General features: G+C 40.2%; 1 protein-coding gene across 3 annotated transcripts in view; it reads left to right on the top strand.

The window, feature by feature from the left end:
* The window catches only part of tafa3b (TAFA chemokine like family member 3b), a 208,692-nt gene that overhangs the window by 112,406 nt on the left and 69,058 nt on the right, over positions 1 to 27,228 (top strand). For 2 of the 3 annotated variants that reach the window (XM_062998427.1, XM_062998429.1), the window contains exons 1-2: positions 15,608 to 15,665; positions 18,883 to 18,995. In XM_062998427.1, coding sequence (XP_062854497.1) covers positions 18,884 to 18,995 — 112 coding nt within the window. In that variant the 5' untranslated portion in view covers positions 15,608 to 15,665; position 18,883. Of the gene's footprint in view, positions 1 to 15,607; positions 15,666 to 18,882; positions 18,996 to 27,228 lie in introns of those variants that run through there. The other variant, XM_062998428.1, reaches the window with a different exon arrangement.

The following is a 27,228-nucleotide window of genomic DNA, read 5'->3' as shown; positions in this document are numbered from 1 at the left end:
TGTATATTAGGAAAATATACCCTCCTTGAATGTAATCGAGGTCCCCAGCAGTGGAAGACTAACTGGCTATGCTAAGTTAGGAGAAAAAAGTAGAAAATAGTTAAGAAAAGAAGTCACGGCTATGTTGAATAGTGAAGTAAGAGCATTTATCAAACTCAAAGTATTGGTACTAAACAGCTGTGTGGCCATAAGGAAACCACTTGTTAGTGAGGCTAATGGGGAGAAAAACAGGATTTAATGTGCAGGGGAGCGTAAATATTGGACTCTTGAGCACTGGAGAAATGTCATGTGGTCTAATGAGTCTAAATTCACTCTATTACAGAGCACATCTGGTTAAGAAGGGAGGTGTATGAAGTGATGCACTCATCCATGCACAGTGTCCACTGTACAAGCCTCTGGAGGCAGTGTTATGATCTGTGGTTGCTTCAGGTGGTCAGGTCAAATCTCAGCAACATTTAGTGGCAATAAAATGAAGTCAGCTGACTTTCTGAATACAAAGAATGACCAGGTTTTCCCCATCAATGGATCTTTTCTTTGATGGAACGGGCAGATTCAAGCATGACAATGGCAAGATTCACTGGGATTAAATTGGGAAAATGTGGGTCAGGGAGCTTGAGGAATTAATTTCCACACATGAATTGGTCCTGACCTTAACCCCAATGAAAGGCTTTAGGATGTTCTAGGAAAGACTTATTGTCATTAACAGAAAATCTCGGCCCAAATTAATGCAGCTCCAGAAAGAAAGAAAGAAATGTTGTGACATTGCATAAATGGCATGACAAATGTGCTGCATAATCAAAACTAAAGGCAATTCAACATGATATTAAATATGAGTTAATGTGTATATATATACTGTATATATATACTGTATATATATATATATATTCTCCTGGTTAAGTTCTTTCTATTAGCTCAAGGGACATCACTTTAAGTGACTGAGTAAAAACCTAACAAATGGTGGAGGATGCGGGCATTCCGACCAGGTAAGTGATCTGGTTATTCCAAAGCTACTTATCTGATTACTCTGTTTCCAAATATATATTTAAGACAAGTTCCACTCACTGTGCCGCTGCAATATTGCTTTTCCGCTACTGGGTGATTGCGCTGATTGCGCCCAAGAAGGGTATATTTGCCTGACCTGACACACCCTCCCCCCGACTCTTTGATATTCTCCGATACTTCACAGGACATAGGTTACCTTTTTTATTTATTTATTATTTTTTTTTTTTTTACAGTATTAATTCTAAGGGAAGGATGCTCTCTCCCCACATGACCCTGTTCACAAATTTAAAATCATCCAGGTGCTACACATCTTTTTTTTACAGGATATTTTATTATATATGAAATAACATAAATAATAAATATAACTGTCCAGTCAGCAAGAAGGGAACTTTGCAGTGTAGTAGAACGTTGCAGTGCTGGGCTGAACTCTGCCCGTGTGAGCGTTTTGAAGGTTATGACCTGAACTCTGTGACTGTGTTTGATTTGTGTGGAAGTGATGAGATGCTTTTAGACAGATATTATCAGCTTCTTTATCAATCATGTCCTTCCACTGCTGTAACTGACATCTAAGCAGGCTTATTAAGGCACCGCTTCTTTATGGCTGAGATAAGTGAGACGTGCATTCTGGGATTGGACGTTTTGAGATTGATGTCGCTATTCATCCTGCAGCGCCAGGGCTAAAGGTGGGCAAGGTAATGGTGGCAGCTTTTAGAAATCAAATTGGTCTTTTTCACTTCTTACTTATACAGTAACTTTCAGTTTATTCATTTTTTGTGTATTTATGATTTGTTTAAATCCAATTAATTCAAACTATTCTCCAGGCCACTGAAGCAGGGTGGGTACATGCTGAGTCTGGTTCCTCCCAAGGTTTCTTCCTGTAATTTTAAGGGAGTTTTTTTCTTGCCACTGTTGCCCCTTGACTTCTTCAACAGGGGTTTTTGGTCTGTTAGTCCAGGATTCTGTAAAGTTGCTTTGAGACAATGTTTATTGTGAAAAGCGCTATACAAATACATCTGACTTGACTTGACAGCAGAGGTCGCTCAGCCACAGATGAGAAAAGTTGGTGAACCAAAGTAACTGAGTGGAGCTGCTATTTATTGAAGCCCAGTGATGAACCACCGAAAAAGCATCAATGGGGCGGTGAGGGGGCCCCTCCTCTGGTGAAAGTGATTTGGTGTTGCCAGGGCTGTTAAAAGACTGAAGCAAGCATGGTGCAACAAAGCAGGTACAGTGCTGTGTAGCAAAGCTGCAGGGCAATGACAAGAAGAGTAGTGAAAAGCAGCCCGCTGGCCGTTCGGGAGTGCCCCATGCACTGTTTGGTTTCAATGGCGGAGTTGGAACAAAGGACCCGGCATGTTTGGTACTGTTCAGGGACACTGTAGTGGGCTAGGCGGCAGCGAGGGCTACTATGGGCTTTTGTTGCAGCTCACAGGTTTGTGGAGTGTTTGTAGTGCCTGGGTAGGAATGTGTACCAGGGTCTGTTGGTGTAGATTACCAGATTATTTACTGTAATTGAGATTGTCTGGTGTGCCGTTTGGGGTGGTGCTGATTGTAATTTATTTGCAGTCTAGACCTTACAAAGAGATGTTCTATTTATAGTTAGGCTTTAGTTTTTGTAATGACGACTCTAATGTAAGACAAAGATGTGAAAATATATTAGGGATCCTTAAAGAGCACTCGGGTGGTATAGCGATCAATTATGCCCATCCAGGTGACTGGGGGGATATAATGACCAAAACCCAATGATGGATTGGCAGCAATGTTTCCCAGTAAAGCCAGCTGTGATCCTGACCAGGATAAAGCAGTTAATGAAGTAAAAAATGAATGAACCCTACATGCACAAGCATTAAACACTGACATCATTACTACTGTTAGACCAAAACAGACATTTGAGTCTCTGTGCAGTCACATGACATAGCATTTATTCGTGTTGTTTAACAATAGTGGGTCTGTGCAGGTCAAAACGCTGCTTTTACGTTCTTCCTAGACAATGGAAGCTGTGTATATACTCCCTGACCTTATAAATTGTAAATTATAATACTGTACATTGTTTGTTTTGATTTAACATTCATGAACTTTAAACTGCCAGTTTAACCAACCAGCTCTAAATAAATGTTTTTAAAAACCCGAATTCATTAAGCAGCATTCACACATTAGCTTGTTTTCATACAATTCTTGATAAATGTCTCATTTGCAGCTCGGTGTTTCTTCCAGCCTCTGCTACTTCCTCTCTGGATTGTCAGATTGCTATTTAATTAGCTGTCATGTCTCCTGCCAGCATTTGATTGGTATCTGGGCTCAGGTACAGGTAGGTGGGATGAGCAGCCCATTGGTAGTCATGTAAGGTTAGCTGTCTTGCCGAGTGCCTGCCAAGCTTCTGACAGCTGAGCTTGGGAGCTGCAAACCAACAATCCAACAGAGCACATGCAATCTCGTCCTATTCTACGTACCATTTCCTATTTCCAACCCTCTTGCACAGATTCCATCTCTGTATCAAAAATGGACATCCTTCACAGCAATGGGAGAGGCAGTCTGAGTCAAAAATTCACACATCATTAATTCTTGAAGGGGTGTAGAAAATTCCAGTTGAGTTTTGTGTGGATGAGTATTAAACAGTAGAAAGAGGTTATGCCTTCTTGAGTAAGTTAGATTGCCATCAAACATGGAAATACTCAGGTCTTCTTTAACGTTCTTGAGTAAGTTAGATTGCCATCAAATATGGAAATACTCACTTCTTTAATGTTCTAAGAAACCAATAAACATAATTGTTTTCATTCACTTTTTTATGGACACTCAAACATGACTTTGTTGTACATCATGACACCAGGATGCACTATGGGAAGAAGGCAAGCCGGCAGAGGCAGTGTGATGCTTTGGGCAATGTTCTGCTGGGAAACCTTGGGTCCTACCATCCATGTGGATGTTACTTTGACACATACCACCTACCTAAGTATTGTTGCAGACCATGTACACCCTTTCATGGAAATGGTATTCCCTGATGGCTGTGGCCTCTTTCAGCAGGATAATGCGCCCTGCCACAAAGCAAAAATGGTTCAGAAATGGTTTGAGGAGCACAACACTGAGTTTGAGGTGTTGCTTTGGCCTCCAAATTCCCCAGATCTCAATCCAATCGAGCATCTGTGGGATGTGCTGGACAAATGATCCATGGAGGCCCCACCTCCAGTTCGTGCCTCGATGCGTCAGGACTGTTTTGGCAGCAAATAGGGGGACTTAACAGAATTTAAGCAAGGTGGTCATAATTTAATGCCTAATGTTACGGGGTCGACATTTCCGGCTTCTTCCCGTTAGGGGTCGCCGGCGGGATTTGGCAAAGTTTTACGCCGGATGCCCTTCCTGACACAACCCTCCCCCTATTTATCCGGGCTCGGGACCAGCACTACAATGCACTGTTCTGTGCATCCCAGCGGCTCGGTAACTATGGGACAATTCTGTGTCTCCAATTAGCCTAGTGGCATGTCTTTGGACTGTGGGAGGAAACCGGAGCACCCGGAGGACACCCACGCAGACACAGGGAGAACACGCAAACTCCGCACAGAAAGGACCGCCCCACCCGGGGATCGAACCCAGGACCTTCTCGCTGTGAGGCGACACTGCTACCCACTTAGCCACCGTGCCGCCCTCATATTTGCCTTAATTGACTCATTTTTAACCTGAATGTGTTTATTAAACTATTATTTAAGTGCTTTTAGCTAATATATACATATAAATGTACTGTAGCGTGTCTGTTCATTATGATCAGAGACAACAGATGAACATATTTTTGAAAAACTTTGCATATGTGAAGCCAAGTATGACCCTAAACTTAGATATAGTCTCGGAGGAGAAGGAAGATAAAGAGAAAATGTGAGAAAGAGACAGAGAAAGCGAGTTAAAGAGAGAGGGCATGTTCTCCAGTCAGTGAAGAAATGAAACAGAAATGTCTCTGTGTGATGAACTTGCCATCTGCAAAGGCGGAAGACCAGATTCCAGCGGGATTAATTAAACGAGCGGAGCCCGCCTCTGTTTCTCTCTTACCGCCTCTCTCTCTTCAGTAAATGAATGTAATGTAGCTGCAGAGCAGCAGTTTCGAGACCTTAAACTCACGCTTTCTCAATGAGGATAAAATTATGCTTTGTTCTGGCATGTTTTGCTTCTTTATTAAAGAATGCCTTGCTCTCACCCCTACGGATGAAAATAATTGATAAGCACCATGAATCTGGCCCTGCTTCATATCTCTGTTTGAGCCTGGAATTGAAATAGTACAACATTAGAGCTTTCCAGGTAATGAAAGGTCACGCTGGGTGTTTGTGTGGCATTGTGTGGTGGCAGAGAGAACGGCGCATCACGACTACGGCTTTGCCGACTTGTCTATTTAATGCTGGAAGAGTGAATGCGTGTATGTGTGTGTGAGTCAAGTGCTTTGGCACTGCTATTGATAAGACACATGATTCTCTAATGCGTAGATGTTACCACATGCTTCTAAGAAGAAAATTGATTTTTTTTCTCACCCACATCTCTCGCTCTGAAGTATTTATCAGATTTTTTTTCTATTTATAATAATGCAGGAACAAAGAAACCCTGAAAACAAGTGGATTGGTTGCAATTAGGTCCGAGCCAGAGTGTAGTCAGTAATTAGGCTGTTTACTGTTCGGTAGTACACAGCTGCCGAATGAATAGAGCTGATGAACAACCAGTATTTGTTTTGCCTTCAAACTAGTATATATAGCATTAGTGTTGCTTTTTTCAGACCTAGACACACACATCCTTATTAAAATTTATTTACATTTTTATAAAAGTAAAACACTGATATTTCCATGTAAAATAATTTTACTATTGTACTACAAATTTAATTTCCAGAATAGTTAGGACATTTTGTAAATTGCAACAAAAACAAGCCCCTGTAGGGCTCAGGTGGTGCAGCGGTAAAACACGCTAGTGCACCAGAGCTCTTCAATTCGAAACTCAGCTCTGCCATCCGGCTGGACTGGGTGTCTACATGGACAACAACTGGCTTGTTGTTCATACAGGCTGGGAGCCAGACAGGACCTCATAACTGATGCAATTACAAAATTTGCTGGCTGATTGATGGTGCCTGCACAGAGTCAAGGGATAATGCGTTGATCAGGGTGCGACTGTCAGTACACAAAGCTGATCCACATATGAACTCGCCTCGTGCAAGTGAAAAGATGCAGTTGACTACTGCACACGTGTCAGAGGGGGGGGGGGGGGGGGGGTGTCAGTCTCTCCTCAACCAGAGATCAGCGTCAGTTGAGAGGAAGCATAATGCAATTGGGTGACTACGACTAGATAGGGAGGACATTTGGGAAAAATGCAAAAAAAAAACAAATACGAGGGATCTTCAAAAAGTTTCCACACTTTTATATTTTGGTTGGAAATGGTGAGGGCGGGAGTAGTAGTAATTGGTCGTGTCTGAGAGACTGAGAGAGAGCTTATAGTTCATATTTAGCGCCATCTGATTTCCTCCTTTTTAGACCGCTAAAAGAAGCTTTAGGGGAAAAAGATTTTCATGTGATGATGTGAAATCAGTGGCTATGCGCTCAACCAAAACCATTTTTTTGCTGATGGCATTAAAAACTTGGTACGACGCTGGGAAAATGCATCGCAAGGTGACTGTGTGGAAAAGTGATGTAATTTGTTTTTAAAATTCCTAATAAATAGAGTTTTAAAAGTGCGGAAACTTTTTGAAGAACCCTCGTACAAAGAACAAAAGGTAAACATAAAATTTCCACACACTAATTTTTCCTAATAATTATACCTGCTTCTTTATTTAGGGGTCACTATAGAAGACCAGACTTGGCATAGTTTTTACATCCCCCCACCTTGGATATTAGCCCATCATGTCTGTGCAGATGCCCGACCAGCAAATAGCATTGCTGAAATTCAAACCCCGGATCACTGGATCTTAGCGGTAGTGGGCTAGCACACTTCTACTGCTGTGCTACCTGAGCACCCTGACCCAAGGTCATTCCGTTATTTTTAAATTGATTTATTTTTAAATTAAAAACCTATTTTTAATAGATAAGGCTATGTGAAAATCATTGTGAAAATTGTCCATTTTCATTCATTCATTCATTCATTGTCTGTTTTACCACTGCTTTATCCTATTCAGGGTCGCGGAACGATTCACTAGGCAAAAGATAGGACAAACACACACCCGCATACAGGGCAATTTTAGTATCTCCTGTTAACCTAACTCAGCGTCTTGTAGGAAACCCACACTGAGAGAACATGCAAACTCCACACAGAAACAACCCTGGCAGCTCCACCTGGGAACTGAACCCAGGCCCGTCTTGCTGTGATGCAACAGTGCTACCCACCGAGTCACCATGCCACAACAGAATCAATGTGTCAGAGGAAGTTCTTATGCAACCTTTTTTTGCATACTGGGCACATCATCGGCATCATTGAAGTGGTCATGCTTTATTTCAGTGGGCTGGACTCATTATTGATCACAGACTTTATTGATTACAGTGAGGGTGCAAGGTGATGATGTACTTTAGTTACTCCAGACAGTGTAAAGGAGAGGTTGATTACACAGTTGATGGATGGTGTGGAGGTATGTACATAAGAGATTAATCTTGGTCATACTTTTTTGTGTATTTTTCTTTCCTCTGTCACTTTCTTCTCTTTCTTTTGTCCCCAACAGTCATTTTCAACTTTAATTGAGAGTGAACATCAAATGTTTATATACAGTTGGAAGGTACATGAATGGCATGTAACTTATTTCTTCAGCTTGTCTTCTGGTTTACATGCAGCATCAACTATACGATGGCTCGGTGGGTAGCACTGTCGCCTCACAGCAAGAAGGTCCTGGGTTCAAACCCCAGGCGGGGCGGTCCGGGTCCTTTCTATGCAGAGTTTGCATGTTCTTCTTGTGTCTGCGTGGGTTTCCTCCGGAAGCTCCGGTATCCTCCCACAGTCCAAAAACATGCAGTCGGGTTAATTATATTAATAACTTAATAGCCCTATAGGTAAATGGGTGTGTGTGTGTGTATGTGTGTCTGCCCTGCGATGCAGGGTGTTACTGTGTGCCTTGTGCCCATTGAAAAGCTGGGATAGGCTCCAGCACCCCCCCTCTTAATTGGATAAGTGGTTAAGAAAGTGAGTGAGTGAGTGAGTGAGTGACTACTGCTGGTGGCTTCTCTGTGCATATGTCAATTGGGTTAGTTTAACTGGCACTATCTTCTTATATAATCTTCTGTATAATCCAAGAAACATACATACTAGAGATAAGAAGACAAATAATTGGTTCGCAGTTAATTACATAGCCAGGGCTCTAGAGTGCGACCAATTTGGTCGCACATGCGACCTAATTTCTCAATGGTGCGACTAAAAAAAATCTCAGGTCGCACCGGTGCGACCAGGCGTCCGAGGGAAAAAGAAACAACAGACACACATTAGGCCAATATCATGGTCTAAACCAATCAGAGATAGTGAAGGGCGGGACAATATTGTAGCGGTGATATGTGAGCGACATTCAGCTCAGCCAATCAGAATGCAGCACCAGGTTTATACACGTGCGTTCGGACGTTCTGCCGTAAGTTTAGTTTTGTATATGAGACTCGCCGGATGTTCCAGAATGGAAGTTCGGGTTCTGGAGCTCTGCGGTGTAAAGTGTTGTAACGCTCACTTAAGTCCTGACTAAACAGTTAAAGTGACTCTACCCTGCCGTGTGCCTTTATTCCCACACCTCCACCACCGCACAGCAAAAGACCCGAAGCATCCCCACCGGACAGCGGCTAGGTGAGCCGACCCTCTACAGTAGCAAGGGGCTAATGCTAGCGGTAAAGTGCGGCGATAGTGAAAGTAAAAACACGACAATATTTTCGTTAAGTAAAATATAAAAATAACTAAAAGACCAAAATATATTACAATACATGTAGTGAAAATACGCAGTGAGTGCACCGCAAGCGATTTTGGGAATCTGTGTAAAAGATTCAGTAAAGCCGATAATATAATGCACTGCATTTAAGATTACACTCTAACACACACACAAACATATACATATAATTTTAAATATACACACACATATAAATGGATATACACACATACATACACATTTACTCTATTATTTTTATAATTTTTATAAGTGTGCTATAATTAGTCTGTAATACTATAATTAACTGTAAAGAAGACAGTGGCCGGCAATAGTATATTTGTGACTGGTTCTAATACATTTCGAATTGAAAGGCTGAAAAAGCCCAATGCATCTATAAAACACATTACATGCCGCGATAAATGCACTGCCCAAGTGTCCCCTCTCCCCACTGCCTTTCATTGTCAGGCAGCAGCAAACAGATCATCAGACGAGGCCATGTTGACCAGATTGTTAGTTATTTCCAAGTCAATATTGCCTGTATGGACAGTGATTTAAAAAAAAAAAAGAAAAAAAAAAGTGAACCTGTAAAACAGGTGTTAAATGCGATGCGGTCGAAAATTTGGGTGCACCTAACTTTTGTGCTGGTGCACCTAAGAAAAAAAGTTAGGTGCACCAGTGCAACCAGTGCAAAACGTTAGTCTAGAGCCCTGATAGCTGATACTGTCCACAGTCAATCGAGTTTCACATGTCCATGGGCACCTACACGCAGGGATGGACTGGCCATTGGGAGGGTCGGGAGTTTTCCCGGTGGGCCGCTCTGTATGTGGGCCGCTGAGAGAGTGAAAAATAAATTCTGTTTTAAATATTCCTGAATAATAATCCTGAAGTGTGCATGTCCATTAACCAATCACAGAAATGTCCCTCCCCCAGGATAAACCGTAATCACAACCACCAGTACAAAAACTATGAATGAGTGCGAGATGGAGAAAGGGTCGAAAAAGCGTAAAGGAGGTGCAGAAAAAGCCTGTGATAAAAAAACAGAAAAAGCTGCAAGCAGATGCAGAAAAGTGCAGGAAACTGAACAACATGTTTGGCAGTGAGGAACTACAGCATATCCAGAGAGCAGAAAAGGAAAAGTTAGTGTTCAGTGCCTCTGCTTTGTCAGGGGCTTTCAACCAGCCGTTTTAAGAACGATTTTTGTAAAAGTTCTATGATGCCATGTCCAACATAGTGCACTACATAGGGTGGTGGATATAATTTGAGATGGTACCATTAGTCTCTTCAGAAAAAGTAAACACTATGTTTTACTCTATAATACAGAAAATGCAGTTGTTCAGGACATTTCCCTTGTCAACATATAAAGTATTTACACATGCGATTTATTTCTTTGCGCTAATTTGGAACAAACGTGAATCACGTGTTAAAGTGCGAAAAAAGCTTATTTACCAGTTTTAAAGGTTTAATGAAAGAAAGGTTTAATTTTATTTCTTGCGGTTTAATGAGACAGGATGGGGAAATCCAATAGAACAATTAAGAAATTGTAAATTTTATGTGTGTGATAGATGGATAGAACTATTAATCCCAAAGTAAAGTTTTGGAAATATATATATTTGTAGTTATTTTTTTTTATTATTTTAATTTTTATTATAGTGAGTTATTAACTTTAGTGGTAAGATAGATCAAAACTATTAATATCAATCATCTAACATTTGATTAGGGGATGATATGTGTGGCACGATGTGCTTGTAGTGGGCTGGTCAAGAAAAAAGTCCAGGGCTGAATTTTGTTCCCAATCCAGCCCTGCCTACACGGACAATGATTGGCTCGTTCGTAGGATGGCTGCCGGAGGGGATTCCTCATAACTGATGCAATTGCGACCTCTGCTGGCTGATTGATGGCGCCTACACAGAGACGAGGCATAATGGGATCAGTGCGTGATTCTCCGAGTGCTAAGCTGAATCCCATATGAACTTTTCTTGTGCAGGTTAAAAGATGCAGTCGACTACTGCACATGTCGGAGAAGTCACGGCAGTCCAAAATTTGGGGAAATAATCAGCACCTTAAAACTTGAATATAATATGTGACTAATCACATATACACAAAGCAGAAGCATGGTGTAGCCTGTAAATTCTGTTTACAATATTAATTATGTACTTTCTTTATAGCTGTAAAAGCTGAGATCTGGATCTAATCCTGGCAAATCCCCTAAGAGCTTAAAAAACTGGTGAATAGGATTTTATACACAAGCTGTAGTTTTAGCATGATAGGTGCTTGTTTCTTATATCTCAGATTCAGATTATCTTGAGACTTTCCACTCTGGGACTCTGTATACTGGGATAATGAGAGTAATGAATTAGCTTAAAGTTTGAATGACAATTTTTGCAGTTTTTATTAATATTTAATAAGCTGGTCTAGTTCAATTGCAGTAAATAATTTAGAAAAAAGTACAACAGTAAGAGATAAACGGCAAGAAGTCATAACAAAATGCTTTCCAATGGAACAAGTCATTGATTGATAAGCAATGCAACAATGGAATTAAATGCAGCTTTTAAAGTAGGTGTTCAAAATACTAAGTAGTGAAACCCCATGTCTGTGAAACTGGTGAAACTGCCTGCTACTACACCCTCTATGTCAACTTTTTAAATAGTTTGCACTCCTTGATATAATATATTGTAATGACATGAAAAGGCAAATGGCCAAAAACAAGACAAAATTACAACCCTTGGAAAAGTAGACCTTATACACCAATCAGCCATAACATTAAAACCACCTCCTTGTTTCTACACTCACTGTCCATTTTATCAGCTCCACTTACCAAATAGAAGCACTTTGTAGTACTACAACTACTGACTGTAGTCCATCTGTTTCTCTGCATGCTTTGTTAGCCCCCTTTCATGCTGTTCTCCAATGGTCAGGACCCCCACAGCAGGACCACTACAGAGTAGGTATTATTTAGGTGGTGGACCATTCTCACTGACATGGTGGTGGTGTGTTAGTGTGTGTTGTGCTGAGATGAGTGGATAAGACACAGCAATGCTGATGGAGTTTTTAAACACCTTACTGTTACTGCTGGACTGAGAAGCTTGCAACTGACACTCGCTCCCTCCAACACGTGCACAGTACCGACTGCATCTTTTCACCCACTCGAGGCAAGTTCATATGTGGTTCAGCTTTGTGTATGGAGAGCCACACCCTGATCAGCATTATTCCCCAACTCTGTGCAGGTGCCATCAATCAGCCAGCAGAGGTCGTAATTGCACCAGTTATGAGAAACCCTGGTCCGGCTCATCCCACCCTAAACATGTAACAGCCCAGCCCAGCCCAGCTCTGGTGTGCTAGCGTATTTTACCGCTGTGCCACCTGAGCGGCCGTATAACCCTTATCTTTCTTTCCATGTGGTTGTGCAATATAGGTTTGTGTATGTCTATCAATCATCTATCTATCTAAGAAAGAATGCCACAAGTGTGTGTAGCTATTATATCTGTAAAGTTGTTTACTTTGATCAGTCAAACATTAATATTAGAAATATATAGGGTGACCGATACATGACTTGTAGTTACATGTTCTTACAACTTGTACACCTCTGTGATTGAGAAATCAGTGTTAGAAATATCCAATCTGACGCCCCTCTCTCCTCACTTTATTTATTTTTTGTCTGTATCAGCCTATTATTGCACTTTTTCACCTGACAGATTGGAATGTTATATCAACATATAATACTATTTCATATCGGCATCTTGTATTTTATCATAATTTTCAGTGTCATGTGACCTGTACTTTAGTTATTTCATGCTTTCTTTTAAATGTCCTTTCCCTGTAATTTTTTGAATGTAAGATCATAGATATTATAAGAAAGAATAAAAGATACACTTAAAAGCAATCATTGTAATGCCCCTGGCTAGTAATTTCCAGTCAAGAACAAGACCAGGGTCATATCTATTTAAATATGGGAAGAGCTAGGACACCAAAACTTTAAGTCATGCAGAAGTTTCAATAACTTCAATTACAACTACTGTCGTTCTTGTCTTATTTGGCTTTGTAACAAAAATAAGTAATAGGCATGCACAACCAAGTTTACTGTTGTTTCTATGGTAGCAATTCCTATGGTAGGCCGAATCTCAAATGTCCTCTTACTCGTCTACATTTTTGCTTTTCAAAACCAAGGCTTTGACTCCATAGATGGTAAAATGTAGCCAATATTTAATAAATTGGGTTTACTAATGTCAGATGTATGTACTGTACATTTTTTTAGGCATACTGCTAACTAGTTTTTTCACATTTCTTGTTCTGTTAAAAGTGAATTGTTTAGGATTAATCAGTCATGATTAATCAGTTTATCCTGGACAGAGTTCTTGTTGGTCCCAAAGCCTATAACCTATGTAGGATTTCAGTCGATTACTCATTTACTCACACTAATTTACACCTAGAGGCAGTGTAGAGCAGCCAATACTCCTACCAGCAGATGCCAGAATAAAGCAGAGGAAACTCACCATGATACTGGAAGTGCACAGCAAAGTCCTGCAATTTTTAATTGCCTGAGCTCAGGATCAAATCCAAAATTCTGAAGGTGTGAGGCATTACCACTACCTACCGAGCCACCTTTTCACTTCATGTTTCAATATTGGTTTTATTTATTTACCCACAATATTTCTCTGTCATTGATATCCAGCTCAGATTTACATCTTCAATTACTTATTAAGTGAGAGTTTCACTAAACCCGGACTCTTGGTGTACTTTCTGACTTCTGGCTTGTTCTGTCTACGTCAAGGTCCTCTGACTTTCTTGCCCGTAGCTGGATTTACCTCTATATAGCTCTATACCCATAGCTCTGAGTAAGTGTAAATGAGTTTGATGAATTTGAGCTGTACTGGGTGTACTCATGCCTTCTGTCCAGTGATTTCAGAATTGGATTTAGATGCACTGGAAACCACTTCCAAGATAAAGTGGTTACTGAGAATAAAGAGAATAAAGAAATGAATTAATGGAAGGGTGGATACATTGAATAACGTATCCATCCATAACACTTTGCTTTATTGGCTTTACTGCAAGGCAAAGAATCTTGCTGCCTGACACACTCAATAAGAGCCCAATCTGTAGACAAGCCAGAGATTCATGCATAATGTAATTTCAAATGAGCTTAAGGCGGGTGGTATGGTGGATTCAATCTTCACCTTTATTTATTGTTCAGTGGAGCTTCATTTCAGATACTTGAATTTTTTTAACTACTACAAATAACTTGATCAGGATAACAAGCTTACTTTGCAAGTTTGTCCAGTGTACAGTTTCCCAGAAGACTTATGCTGATCAGTAGTTAAAACCTGCTCTTGACATGCACTTCCACAATACCAAGCATCAATCAATCAGAGAGTCAAATGGAGATTAAGTCAGTGATAAAATAAGAAAGGCTAGTTAGTAATTTATATTTAAAATTGCTAAATTTTCCTAAAATTTTTATTTATTAACAGTTACAAAACTTTTTAAAACTTTACATTTTTAGCATGTAGCAGACACCTTTATCCAAAGCAACTTACATTTGTGACTGTTTTACATAGCAAGGTTGCAACACTGGGGCTTAAACCAGTGATCTTCCAGTTACTGGTCCTGTACTTTATTTATTTATTTATGAATTCATTTTTTTCTATTTTATTTATGCATTTTCTCCCATTTTAGCATAGTCAATTTGTCTTCCGCTGCTAGGGGATCCCTGATTGCAGTCGAGGTGGGTATATTGCTGCTCACGCCTCCTCCAACCCGAGGGCAGCCCTTAGTGGAACCCTTTTTCACCTATGCACTCTGCATAGGCACCTCTCTATCTGCCAATCAGGGTCCTTACACAGCGTTTTGAAGACCCCACCCACATAGTCCAGTCATCCTACCCTAGCAGAGACGTGTCTGCTGCAGGCACTGCCAATTAAATTATGCTCGCTAGATGGCGCCCAGCCGACCGGTGGCAACGCTGAGTTTCGAACAGAGGAGTTTAGAATCTCGGCGCTGGTGTGCTAGTGGAATATCGTGCTGCGCCACCTGGGTGCCCTGGTCCTGTACTTTAAACGCTGAGCTACCACTGACAATTTATTCTCTGCATTTTGCAGATGCCTTTATCCAAAGCAACTTACAATGCTGTGACAGTATAGAGTCTGAGCAATTGAAGATTAAGGGCCTTGCTCAAGGGCCCAACAGTGCCAACCTAGCAGTGCTGGGGCTTGAACCAGCGACCTTTCAGTCACTTTCAATTACTAGTCCTGTACCTTAACCTCTAGGCTACAACTGCCCTTTAAAAGTAAACATAAAGTGTGTCCCAATCACTGATGGTCTGTAACACGTTACTTAGTAACGCGTTACTCTAATCTGACCACATTTTTCAGTAACGAGTAATCTAACGCGTTACTATTTCCAATCCAGTAATCAGATTAAAGTTACTTATCCAAGTTACTGTGCGTTACTATTTTTGTCATTTTCCTTAGTGAAAAGATATTTTTGCTTTCTTCTTGGCAGGGCGGAGCCAGGGGGTGGCCAGTGGTTGCCATGGCCACCATAAAGTAATCTTCGGCCACCCCTCTGGCCCCCCCACCACCGTTTTGCCGGCATTTCTGCACGCAGGAGCAGCGCACCTCAGATGAGTAGTTCTTCACCAAAACAGTGCAGTAATACACTCAACATAAATGTCAACCACCAACACCATTACAGAAGTAGTACTATTTAGTAGTATTCGTGGCGCGCTACGAGTAAAAGCGCCAGCTGGCTCTGCGCATTCCAGTGTTGCCAGATTGGGCGATTATCCGCCAAATTGGGCGGATTTTGTTGGAAAACAATTTAATAGCAGGTAAATAACACTTCTATTTAAAAGAAAATCTTCCGTTTTAAGAAGCTCCAGCATTGTAGAAGGCTATTAAAAGTAAAGTCAATTTTCAATGCTGATTTAGCGTAAGTGTGTTGGTCAGTCTGTATCATATTCTTGAAAGAAAATTACAATTTGTTTTCCATGCATTCACACTAGCATGTTCTGGGATTCAATGAGTCTCATCAGTACACACAAGTTGGCAGCCAAATGATAAAGTATTGCAAAGGAATATCTTTGAAATATTCCGCATTATATAACTAATAAAGTAACTTGTAATCTAACTTAGTTACTTTTAAAATCAAGTAATCCATAAAGTAACTAAGTTACTTTTTAAAGGAGTAATCAGTAATCAGATTACTTTTTCAAGGTAACTATGCCATCACTGGTCCCAATACAGTATTATACTATACAATTTTTCTCCCCTTTTCTCCAAATTTAGCATATGTAACTTTTCTCTCAGTTAGTCTTCACTGCTGTTGACCTTGATTGCATTTGAGAAGGGTATATTTGCCTGACAAACACAAGTCCACAATCCAGTCTTGCACATGGAGAGTCACGCACTGATCTCCACATTCCTCCATTTCTTTACAGGCACGTCAGGCTACTAACCAGGTTCCTTACCTAACCAGGGTCCTTAAACAGCGTCGAAGACCCCACCCACTTTTCAGTCTGGTCTTTTCCCACGCAGCAGACTAATAGCGAATTTTGTCTGCTGCAGGCACTGCCAACTGTGCCTGCTAGGGGGCACTCGGCAAGTTCAGAATCCCAGTGTTGGGGTCACGAGCCAAAAAATGGGTCAGAGAGAAAAATAATAGTAATTAAATAAATGAATTTTAACAGCACAGAAAAATGAAATGAACTTGTACATGATCACCCCCTTTTGGAGCTTTTATGTTGCATCTTGTAAACTACAGTGGAACCAGATTGTACAGAGCAAAACAGAGAGAGTAAGATGCATTGTTTGTGCTGCCTGGGTCGCAGAAAAAAATCTTGGACATAATGTGGGTTGCTTAAAAGGAACTAAATTTTAAGGTACTAAATTTTAAGGTCCAGACTATCACAGCACTGGGCCCTTAGCCAGACAGGACACACGCCTAATATCAACCATGCTGATGGTTTCTCCTCTTCCTGCCAAATGAAATAAAATACCTCACTCTCTTCTGAAAACAGCAATTTGTTCAACTCCGACTTATCTATCTACACGATCAGTTATTGTAAAGAGTCACATGTGTATTCTCACCCTGTCTTTCTCTTTCGATGACATTCACTGAACATGATGGCACATTCCTAAAGAATTAAATTCCGGATGAATTTTTTATTAGGAAGCGAAAGTAAACTTACACTCCTTTCATGCTGAAAAAGCTGGCTGAAAAATAATCTCCACTCAAACTGCAGTATTGATTCTTATCTGCACCGGTGCTCTGTGTTGTCCTCCAAACTGACATTTCAACATTACCCTTTCTGTACATGTCAAACTTTTAGCTTCATCCAAGTTAAAGTAGGAAGCAGCATTTTATAAAGGTGTTTTCACACTTGGCATGAATGCTAAAGTTACCACCCACACTGGAGAGACTACAGAACTGCCAGCGCAGACAATCGCCTCAGGCCTGAGGATTTAGGTATATGAGGCAGGGTACTTAAGTACAGAAAAATGTTAAATAAAATGGACTTATCCATTACAATAATAAAAATGTTTATAATATATACAACATTTTTAATGTAGAACAATTTACAATTTACCAATGTAACAAAGTTCTTTAAAATGGATTTGATTTAAGTGGAATTAAGTAATTCATATATAGAAATAGAATGCTTTTTTTCGCATATCCCAGCATGGTCGAAAGCTGGGGTAAGAGCGCAGCCATTGTACGGCGGCCCTGGAGCCGAGAGGGTTAGGGGCCTTGCTCAAGGGCCCAACAGTGGCTGCTTGGCAGAGACAGGAACTCTTAACCTTTTAACTGCAATGGAAACCCCAAAACTCTTCCCACTAGGCTATTGCTGTCCCTAGACCTGCAAAAATTGCCATGTCCATCTATATTTCAAGTCATCCAGGAGCAATATTGGGTAAAGTTTCTATATATAAACTAAGTTGTATATAAGTTGTGTGTGTGTGTATATGTATATATATACATACACACACACACACACAACTTATATACAACTTAGTATATATATATTTACCCAGTTATATTTACCCAGTATTCCTTCTGGATGACCGATACTACCCTCCACTACTGACTGAGGAGCGCCGCAACTGACACACGCCCCCTCCGACACATGTGCAGTACCAACTGCATCTTTTCAACTGCACGAATGAACGAAGACGAGTTCATATGCGGATCACCTTTGTGTACGGAGAGCCACAGCCAGCAGAGGTCGTAGCTAGTTATGAGGAACCCTGGTCCGGCTTTCCCACTCTGTATGAACAACAGCCAATCGTTGTTCCCAGCCGAATGGCAGAGCTGAGATTCGAAACGATATGTGCCACCTGAGTGGCGAGTCCATTTTATTTAATATGTTTATGTTTAATGATAAAGACAAAAAAAATCACAAACCCTATTTCAGGAAAAGCTCAATAAAACAAAAATCTGTGAAAGGTTGGACCAGATGCATGTTTACCAATATGTTACCTTATTATTCCAATTAATTATACTTTTTAATCATTTGGAAGCCTTGAAAGTGCTTTTTCTTGACTTTGTGGTTGCCTTTGTCTGATTTCCCTCTTTATGATGTGCCATACAGTTTCAGTAGAAGACAAATCTGGACTGCAGGCAGGATAGTCAAACACATGTACTCTATGTCTAAGTAACCGTGCTGTTGTAGCATGTGTGGAATGAGGCTTGGAATTGTCCTGCTGAAATATACTGTGTGTATATATTTGATTATAGTGATCATAATTTGTTTGCTAGGATCATGTTTTACACTTTGGTTACATTCATGACAGGACACGTAGTTATACATGATTCGCCAGTTGAAGTTCAGGGTCAAACGGCAATTTAAAAAAAAACATATTTAAAAATATCATATAGGGTGCTGAGTTAATGACATATTCTCATGTGGGAACACATTTAAACGATGTACTTATATGCGTTTGTGGATGACAGTAATTGGCTAGGGGACCACTGCCTATTTAGAAAAATCTAGTTTGTGTATTTGTGGAAGGAGACCATCTATCTAATGAATTGTGCTTGTGTTTCAGAATGCGGGAGCGGGACATCCAGAGTGTTTGTACATGGCTACTGCTGCTCACCCTAACACTCCTGTCTCTCTGGGGTCATCTCACCCTGGCATCCTCACACCGCAACCACATAGGTATGTTGAGGTTTTTCTACATTTTAAACAACAGAAGCAGCTTCATTTAGGTGCTGCATGGGTGTAAACAATAATCCTTACAGTGTGGGAAAAAAATCACATCTCCTCCCCAAGAGATTGTGATTTTCAGTGGTAATGTTAAAACCTGAAATGACAGAGTTACAGTAAGCTAGCAAATTGTTATATAAAAGTAGATGCACTGGTCTACATGCATTTAATTTTACTAATGTTTAATTGTTATTATATAAAAAAAAAACAACAACACAAAACTGTTAAAAGTGTCATGAAAAACAACAAAAATTTACCACAGTTGCTTACATTCTTGCTAGTTACTTTAAGGACGTGTTTAGGACAAAGAATTAACAGTACAAATACACACAACTAAAACTAAACAGTTCCTGTAGTTTACATATAATAGATAGCTGTAGCAACTAACACTGCAATAAGACAAATACAGTGCCTTGCAAAAGTATTCAGCCCCCTTGAACTTTTCAACCTTTTGCCACATTTCAGGCTTCAAACATAACGATATGAAATTGTAATTTTTTGTGAAGAATCAACAACAAGTGGGACACAATCGTGAAGTGGAACGAAATTTATTGGATATTTTAAACTTTTTTTAGAAATAAAAAACTGAAAAGTGGGGCGTGCAATATTATTCAGCCCCCTTGCGTTAATACTTTGTAGCGCCACCTTTTGCTGCGATTACAGCTGCAAGTCGCTTGGGGTATGTCTCTATCAGTTTTGCACATCGAGAGACAGAAATTTTTGCCCATTCTTCCTTGCAAAACAGCTCGAGCTCAGTGAGGTTGGATGGAGAGCGTTTGTGAACAGCAGTTTTCAGCTCTTTCCACAGATTCTCGATGGGATTCAGGTCTGGACTTTGACTTGGCCATTCTAACACCTGGATACGTTTATTTGTGAACCATTCCATTGTAGATTTTGCTTATGTTTTGGATCATTGTCTTGTTGGAAGATAAATCTCCGTCCCAGTCTCAGGTCTTTTGCAGACTGCAACAGGTTTTCTTCCAGAATGGTCCTGTATTTGGCTCCATCCATCTTCCCATCAATTTTAACCATCTTCCCTGTCCCTGCTGAAGAAAAGCAGGCCCAAACCATGATGCTGCCACCACCATGTTTGACAGTGGGGATGGTGTGTTCAGGGTGATGAGCTGTGTTGCTTTTACGCCAAACATAACGTTTTGCATTGTGGCCAAAAAGTTCGATTTTGGTTTCATCTGACCAGAGCACCTTCTTCCACATGTTTGGTGTGTCTCCCAGGTGACTTTTTATAGATATCTTTGAGAAATGGCTTTCTTCTTGCCACTCTTCTATAAAGGCCAGATTTGTGCAGTGTACGACTGATTGTGTCCTATGGACAGAGTCTCCCACCTCAGCTGTAGATCTCTGCAGTTCATTCAGAGTGATCATGGGCCTCTTGGCTGCATCTCTGATCAGTCTTCTCCTTGTTTGAGCTGAAAGTTTAGAGGGACGGCCGGGTCTTGGTAGATTTGCAGTGGTCTGATACTCCTTCCATTTCAATATGATCGCTTGCACAGTGCTCCTTGAGATGTTTAAAGCTTGGGAAATCTTTTTGTATCCAAATCCGGCTTTAAACTTCTCCACAACAGTATCTCGGACCTGCCTGGTGTGTTCCTTGGTCTTCATGATGCTCTCTGCGCTTTAAACAGAACTCTGAGACTGTCACAGAGCAGGTGCATTTATACGGAGACTTGATTACACACAGGTGGATTCTATTTATCACCATCAGTCATTTAGGTCAACATTGGATCATTCAGAGATCCTCACTGAACTTCTGGAGTGAGTTTGCTGCACTGAAAGTAAAGGGGCTGAATAATATTGCACGCCCCACTTTTTAGTTTTTTATTTCTAAAAAAAGTTTAAAATATCCAATAAATTTCGTTCCACTTCACGATTGTGTCCCACTTGTTGTTGATTCTTCACAAAAAATTACAATTTCATATCGTTATGTTTGAAGCCTGAAATGTGGCAAAAGGTTGAAAAGTTCAAGGGGGCTGAATACTTTTGCAAGGCACTGTACATGGAGTCCGTCAAGTCACACACACACAAGCCTCTACAGTGTAGTTTTAATAAATGAATAATATAACAGCAGCAACCTGGCAGTGGTGGGGCTTGAACCAGCAACCTTCTGATTACTAGTCCAGTACCCTTACCTCTAGGCTACAGTTACAGCTATTATTAAATAGTAAAGTGACTTATGAGACAAGTATTGCGCAATGAGTTGAGCCAACATTGCCATAGATGGATGGATGGATAGACAGATAGACAGACAGACAGACAGACAGACAGACAGACAGACAGACACAACCCTACCTACACTTCCAATTCAAAAGTCAACCAATATCATTGTTGTAAACAGGGGCTCGGCCAAAATATAGGACTGACAAAATATAAGTGATCAGACATGATGTCATTTCATAAGACAATTTCAGTTAAAATAAATAAAACTTTGCCCACATGTTCTATATAAACTTGACAGGGCAGCATATGTTGGACCAGCCTTTGCAATAAGGTTAGATTCACAATGTGGTTATAGGGTCAAACTGCCTGCCCTTTTATTACTGCGGGAAATGGCGTTTAATGGAAGATGACAGGCAACTGCAGGATTATTAATGCATCCTAAAACCCTTATGGAAAGTGATAACCTTGTAGTAATCACTTCCCATAAAGGTCTCAGAAAAGGTAAAAAATAATAATAGTAATAATAAATACCGAACATTTCAATACAGAATTAGGAAGACAGGTAAATTTCAGCATACATGATATTTGCAAATGATCTTTTTTGATGTATTTATTTATTTTATCTTATTTATTTATTGATTAGGACGTCATGTTATGTTTTACACACTTTGGTTACATTCATGACAGAACAGGTTGTTACAGGTTACACAAGATTCATCAGTTCACAAGTTTAATGTCAAACACAGTCATGGACAATTTTGTATCGCCAATTCACCTCACTTGCACGTCTTTGGACTGTGGGGACAAACCGGAGCTCCTGAAGGAAACCCACACAGACATGGGGAGAATATGCAAACTCCACACAGAAAGGACCTGGACTACCCTACCTGGGGATCGAACCCAGGAGCTTCTTGCTGTGAGGCATCAGTGCTTCCCACTGAGCCACCGTGTTGCCATATTTATTTATTTTTCTTCACGTTTCACTACCCTTTTATCTCGGTTCATCTTTCACGGAATCACTGGTGCAATGCAGCAACACACCCCTTGCTGGGCGCCAGTCTATTGCGAGGCCTTGTCAATCTTCCCTCAGCCATAGCTAATTAAGTCTGTATGTAGACCCCTGTCTGGCTGATAGCACAGCTACCATATGTCAGTGTCACTGCAGTGCTGAGAATAATCCACCACCCAAATAATACCTGCTCTGTAGTGGTCCTTGGAGAGTCCTGACCAGTGAAGAACAGCATAAAAGGGAGCTAACAAAGCATGCAGAGAAACAGATGGACTACAGTCAGTAATTGTAGAACAACAAAGTGCTTCTATATGGTAAGTGGAGCTGATAAAATGGACAGTGAATGTAGAAACAAGGAGGTGGTTTTAATGTACATATAAGTGCATTCAGTTTTCTTTCTGAATATAAAACAATATTATATATAAGAGTCTCTCCCACAATCTGAGCAGTGATCTACAAACTATCTCTGCAGGTGAAACATGTACCTGTATTACAGTAGACATCAGAGTGTTGCTCTATTAATCCTAATATATAATATATTATTATAATTATTATCTTAGCTATGATAACACCCTTTTATTTCAGGAACCTTGTTTAACTGATTAGGTTAGAGTTTGGATTGGTTTTGAATATAATTAGGTTGCTTATTCATATAAACCCTTCAAACCTCATCTCCAAAGCTCAATGGCCTCCTTGGAGAAAAAGCACTAACTACATTTTGCTCCATGCATACTTTTTAGCTCATTAGTGTTTGCAGTGGCGGATTTTAAAGATGGGAGGCCATAAGGCTGCACTGTGTGTGTTCTCTTACACACAAATAAGAGCAGAGCTGCTGCATTGCTGTTCTCTGATAATGTTATATTGGTAGCACACACATTTAGGTGCTAACCTGTTAACTGTTGTGTTCATCGCACCATTTAAGTAAGCAATTAAGTTGCGAAACAGTTATAATCTGCCAAAAAATAAACATAAAGCTTATACAAACTAACTAAACAAGACCCGTGTATAACCTTTGGGTGGTCAAAGAACTTTAAATTTTATTTTTTATTTTATTAGGATTTTTAACGTCATGTTTTGGTTACAATTTGGTTACATTCATGGCAGGGCAGGTAGTTACTGGTTACACAAAATTGGTTAGTTATTAGTTAGGACAGTTAGTTACTGGTTACACAAGATTAGTTAGTTATTAGTCAGGACAGGTAGTTAATGGTTACACAAGATTAGTTATTTATTAGTTAGGACAGGTAGTTATTGTTACACAAGATTAGTTATTAGTTAGAACAAGTAGTCACTGGTTACAAAGGATTAATTATTAGTTAGGAAAGATTGTTACTGGTTACACAAGATTAGTTATTAGTTAGTTAGGACAGGTACTTACTGATTACACAAGATTAGTTATGTATTAGTTAGGAGAGGGAATTACTGGTTACACAAGATTAGTTAGTAATTAGTTAGCAGAGGTAATTACTGGTTACACAAGATTAGTTAGTTATTAGTTAGGAGAGGTAATTACTGGTTACACAAGATGAATTAGTTATCAGTTAGGACTGGTAGTTACTGGTTACACAAGATTAGTTATTTATTAGTTAGGAGAAGTAATGACTGGTTACACAAGATTAGTTAGTAATTAGTTAACAGAGGTAATTACTGGTTACACAAGATTAGTTAGTTATTAGTTAGGACAGGTAGTTACTGGTTACACAAGATTAGTTAGTTATTAGTTAGGACAGATAGTTACTGGTTAAACAAGATTAGTTATTAGTTAGGACAAGTAGTCACTGGTTACAAAGGATTAATTATTAGTTAGGAAAGATTGTTACTGGTTACAGAAGATTAGTTAGTTATTAGTTAGGACAGGCACTTACTGGTTACACAAGATTTGTTATTTATTAGTCAGGAGAGGTAATTTCTGGTTACACAAGACTCATCAGTTCAAGTTTAATGTCAAAAACAGTCACTGACATTTTTGTATCTTCAATTCACCTCACCTGCATGTGTTTGGACTGTGGAAGGAAACCAGAGCTCCCGGAGGAAACCCATGCAGACACTTGGGAGAACATGCAAACTCCACACAAAAAGAACCTCCACCTGGGAATTGAACCCAGGATTGTTTTGCTGTGAGGCAACAGTGCTACCCACTAAGCCACCATGCCACTTACTTAAATAAATAAATAAATAAATAAATAAATAAATAAATAAATAAATAAATAAATAAATAAATAAATAAATAAATAAAAAATGTATGCTGACTTTTTACCCATTTTATTTTCATGTGTAACCTTTGGTAAGTCAAAGAGCCCTGAACAGCATGGCAAGCATGTTACAGGTTTTTATCACCTCCCAAAAACAGACATTGTAAATTGCCAGCTATAGATTGTCTCTGGGTGGAAGTGAAGAATTATATAAAGAGTGTCTTGCGCTGAGATCAGGGGTGAAAGTAGACCAGAGAAGTCTGGTACTTCATACTGCTAAATGATCTGAATCAAAAGTAGAGCAGCTGCCTGCCCAAACCCACTTCAAAACCAGCCACAGTCGCCCTTTCAGCGAGAAAACACAGCTGCTAACGTCATCTCCTTATCAATTACCTTAAAGTCGTTCTGAATCATTTTTGAACCGTCCGTGCTGTGTTTTAACCTGTGCTGGACCGAGCCCAGCTGCCTTTCATTACTGCAAGTTAACATTAGCGACAGCTTGCCGTGCAGCAGCTGACCGATATCCAGTGCTGTGGGATTTTGGCAGGCAAATGTTTGTTGTGAAAGCTTGCAAATAATAACCGCTATGCTCTGCCCTATGTGAACCAAATACCTGCTGGCATTTAACTAACTGGAAACACAGCAAGATACACCGGAAATGAATTGCACCAGAATTTGTTTAGAAATGGACCAAGACCCCCCCTTTTTGTATTTTTCCCAATTTTCCTCCCAATCTCGTCATATCCAATTGCCTGAATGCATTAAGCTTCCTCTACTAATGCTGAACTCCACTGCTGATTGAGGAGAGTGAGGCTCCCCCTCCGACACATGTGCTGTAGCAGCCTGCATGAGTCGAGTTCATATGCGAATCAGCTTTTTGTATGGAAAGCCACACCCTGATCACAATATTCCTCAACTCTGTGCAGACGCCATCAACCAGTCAGCAGAGGTCGTAATTGCATCAGTCATGAGGTCTCTATCCCGCTATACCCTCCCTGTATGAACAACAAGCCAATTGTTGTTCATGTATCGGCCCAGCCCAGCCGGATGGTAGAGCTGAGTTTTGAACTGACGAGTTTGAAATGTCAGCTCTGGTGTGCTAGCGTGTTTTACCACTGTGCCAATTGAGTGGCCGACAATTTTGTATCTTCAATTAACCTCGCTTGCATGTCTTTTGGAGGAAACCCAATGCAAACTCCGCACCACCTGGGAATCGAACCCAGGACCTTCTTGCTGTGAGGCGACAATGCAACTCACTGAGCCACTGTGCAATGTTTGTTTGTTTGCTTATTAGGATTGTAATGTCATGTTCCACACTTTGGTTACATTCATGACAGGAACGGTAGCCACTCACTACATAAGATTCATCATTTCAGGTTATATCAAACACAGTCTTGGACAATTTAGTGTCTCCAATTCACCTCACTTGCATGTCTTTGGACTGTGGGAGGAAACCGGAGCACCCGGAGTAAACCCACGCAGACACGGGGAGAACATGCAAACTCCACACAGAAAGGACCCGGACTGCCCTACCTGGGGATCAAACCTACCAGGACCTTCTTGCTGTGAGGCGACAGTGCTACCCACTTAGCCACCGTGCCGCCCCCGTGCAATGTAACGAATGTATACAGCATGTAAATGCACATGCTTGTCTTTATTTATTTCCTAAACACAGTGCCTGTGATACGTTCCATTTTTAGCAACCAGACCAGAGACGATATTAATGTCATTTGCACCAGTACAGAACAAGTAATAAATAATTATTTGTATTTATTATTAATGGTTGCACCTTCGCTATTAAAACTTTTTTTTTGCTTTGCAGAATGTCAAATGTTCCAAATTTCTTTCTACTTCAAACAGGTATTAAAATATTAATAGTTTTCAAGGATGCATGAAGCTACAGGAAGCATGAGGAGATGAAGGTTATGGTAGTAGTACCGGCAATAATTTAAAATAACTTTAAATCCCGCCTGAGATTGATTGGCACCCTGTAGTGTGTTCAATTGCTCCTCGACCCACCATGATCCTGATAGACCAGAAGAAGCAGTTAGTAAATATTAATACATAAATTCTAGTAAGTAGGACACAAGAAAGAAAGAACTGACAAAGCATAGCAAAGAAATAATGGAGAGAGGAGGGTCATCAATAGTGAAGAACAAGGTTGACCATTGTCCTGAGCCCTATACTCATTATGTGTGTGTGTGTGATGTTCTGTTCCCTTATGTCCTGTAATATATGAATCCTTCTTTAGACGTGTCCCAAATACACCCATCAAAATACTAAACCACTGACTCACAGCTAATAGTGAAAAATAGAATAAAAACTTTTCTAGGTCACATTGGTCCAAAAGATGATACGTAGATCATGAGGTGCCAGACCCTCTAACATTCCTCACACCGCCGTCCTTGTCTAGTGACGCCCTCTCGTCCCTCAGCTTGCTAAATCTGGCCCCAACTGTTTGAAGTAAATTAAGTGCCAGGGATTTTAGTTCATTTGAAATTGAGAAATAAACATGACATATACGGCCTAGACAACTAAGACCATAGTATTTAGAGACCTAATATCAAGACCACATGTCATAAGACCAAGACCAAGTTTGAAATGACTACCAGCTCACTTTTTGGTAGTGGGTGGCCAATTCTAACTAGCTGTAATACAAACAAATATCTTGCCATCACACCAAAATTCATTATAAGTGGACAAAGACGCCTCTGCTCAAGGCTTCTCAGTTCACATATACACCGATCAACCATAACATTAAAACCACCTCCTTGTTTCTACACTCACTGTCCATTTTATCAGCTCCACT

The sequence above is a fragment of the Trichomycterus rosablanca genome, chromosome 7 (genome assembly GCF_030014385.1).
Source record: "Trichomycterus rosablanca isolate fTriRos1 chromosome 7, fTriRos1.hap1, whole genome shotgun sequence".
In the NCBI taxonomy this organism is placed as follows: Eukaryota; Metazoa; Chordata; class Actinopteri; order Siluriformes; family Trichomycteridae; genus Trichomycterus; species Trichomycterus rosablanca.
This window is presented reverse-complemented; position numbering and strand designations above follow the sequence as displayed.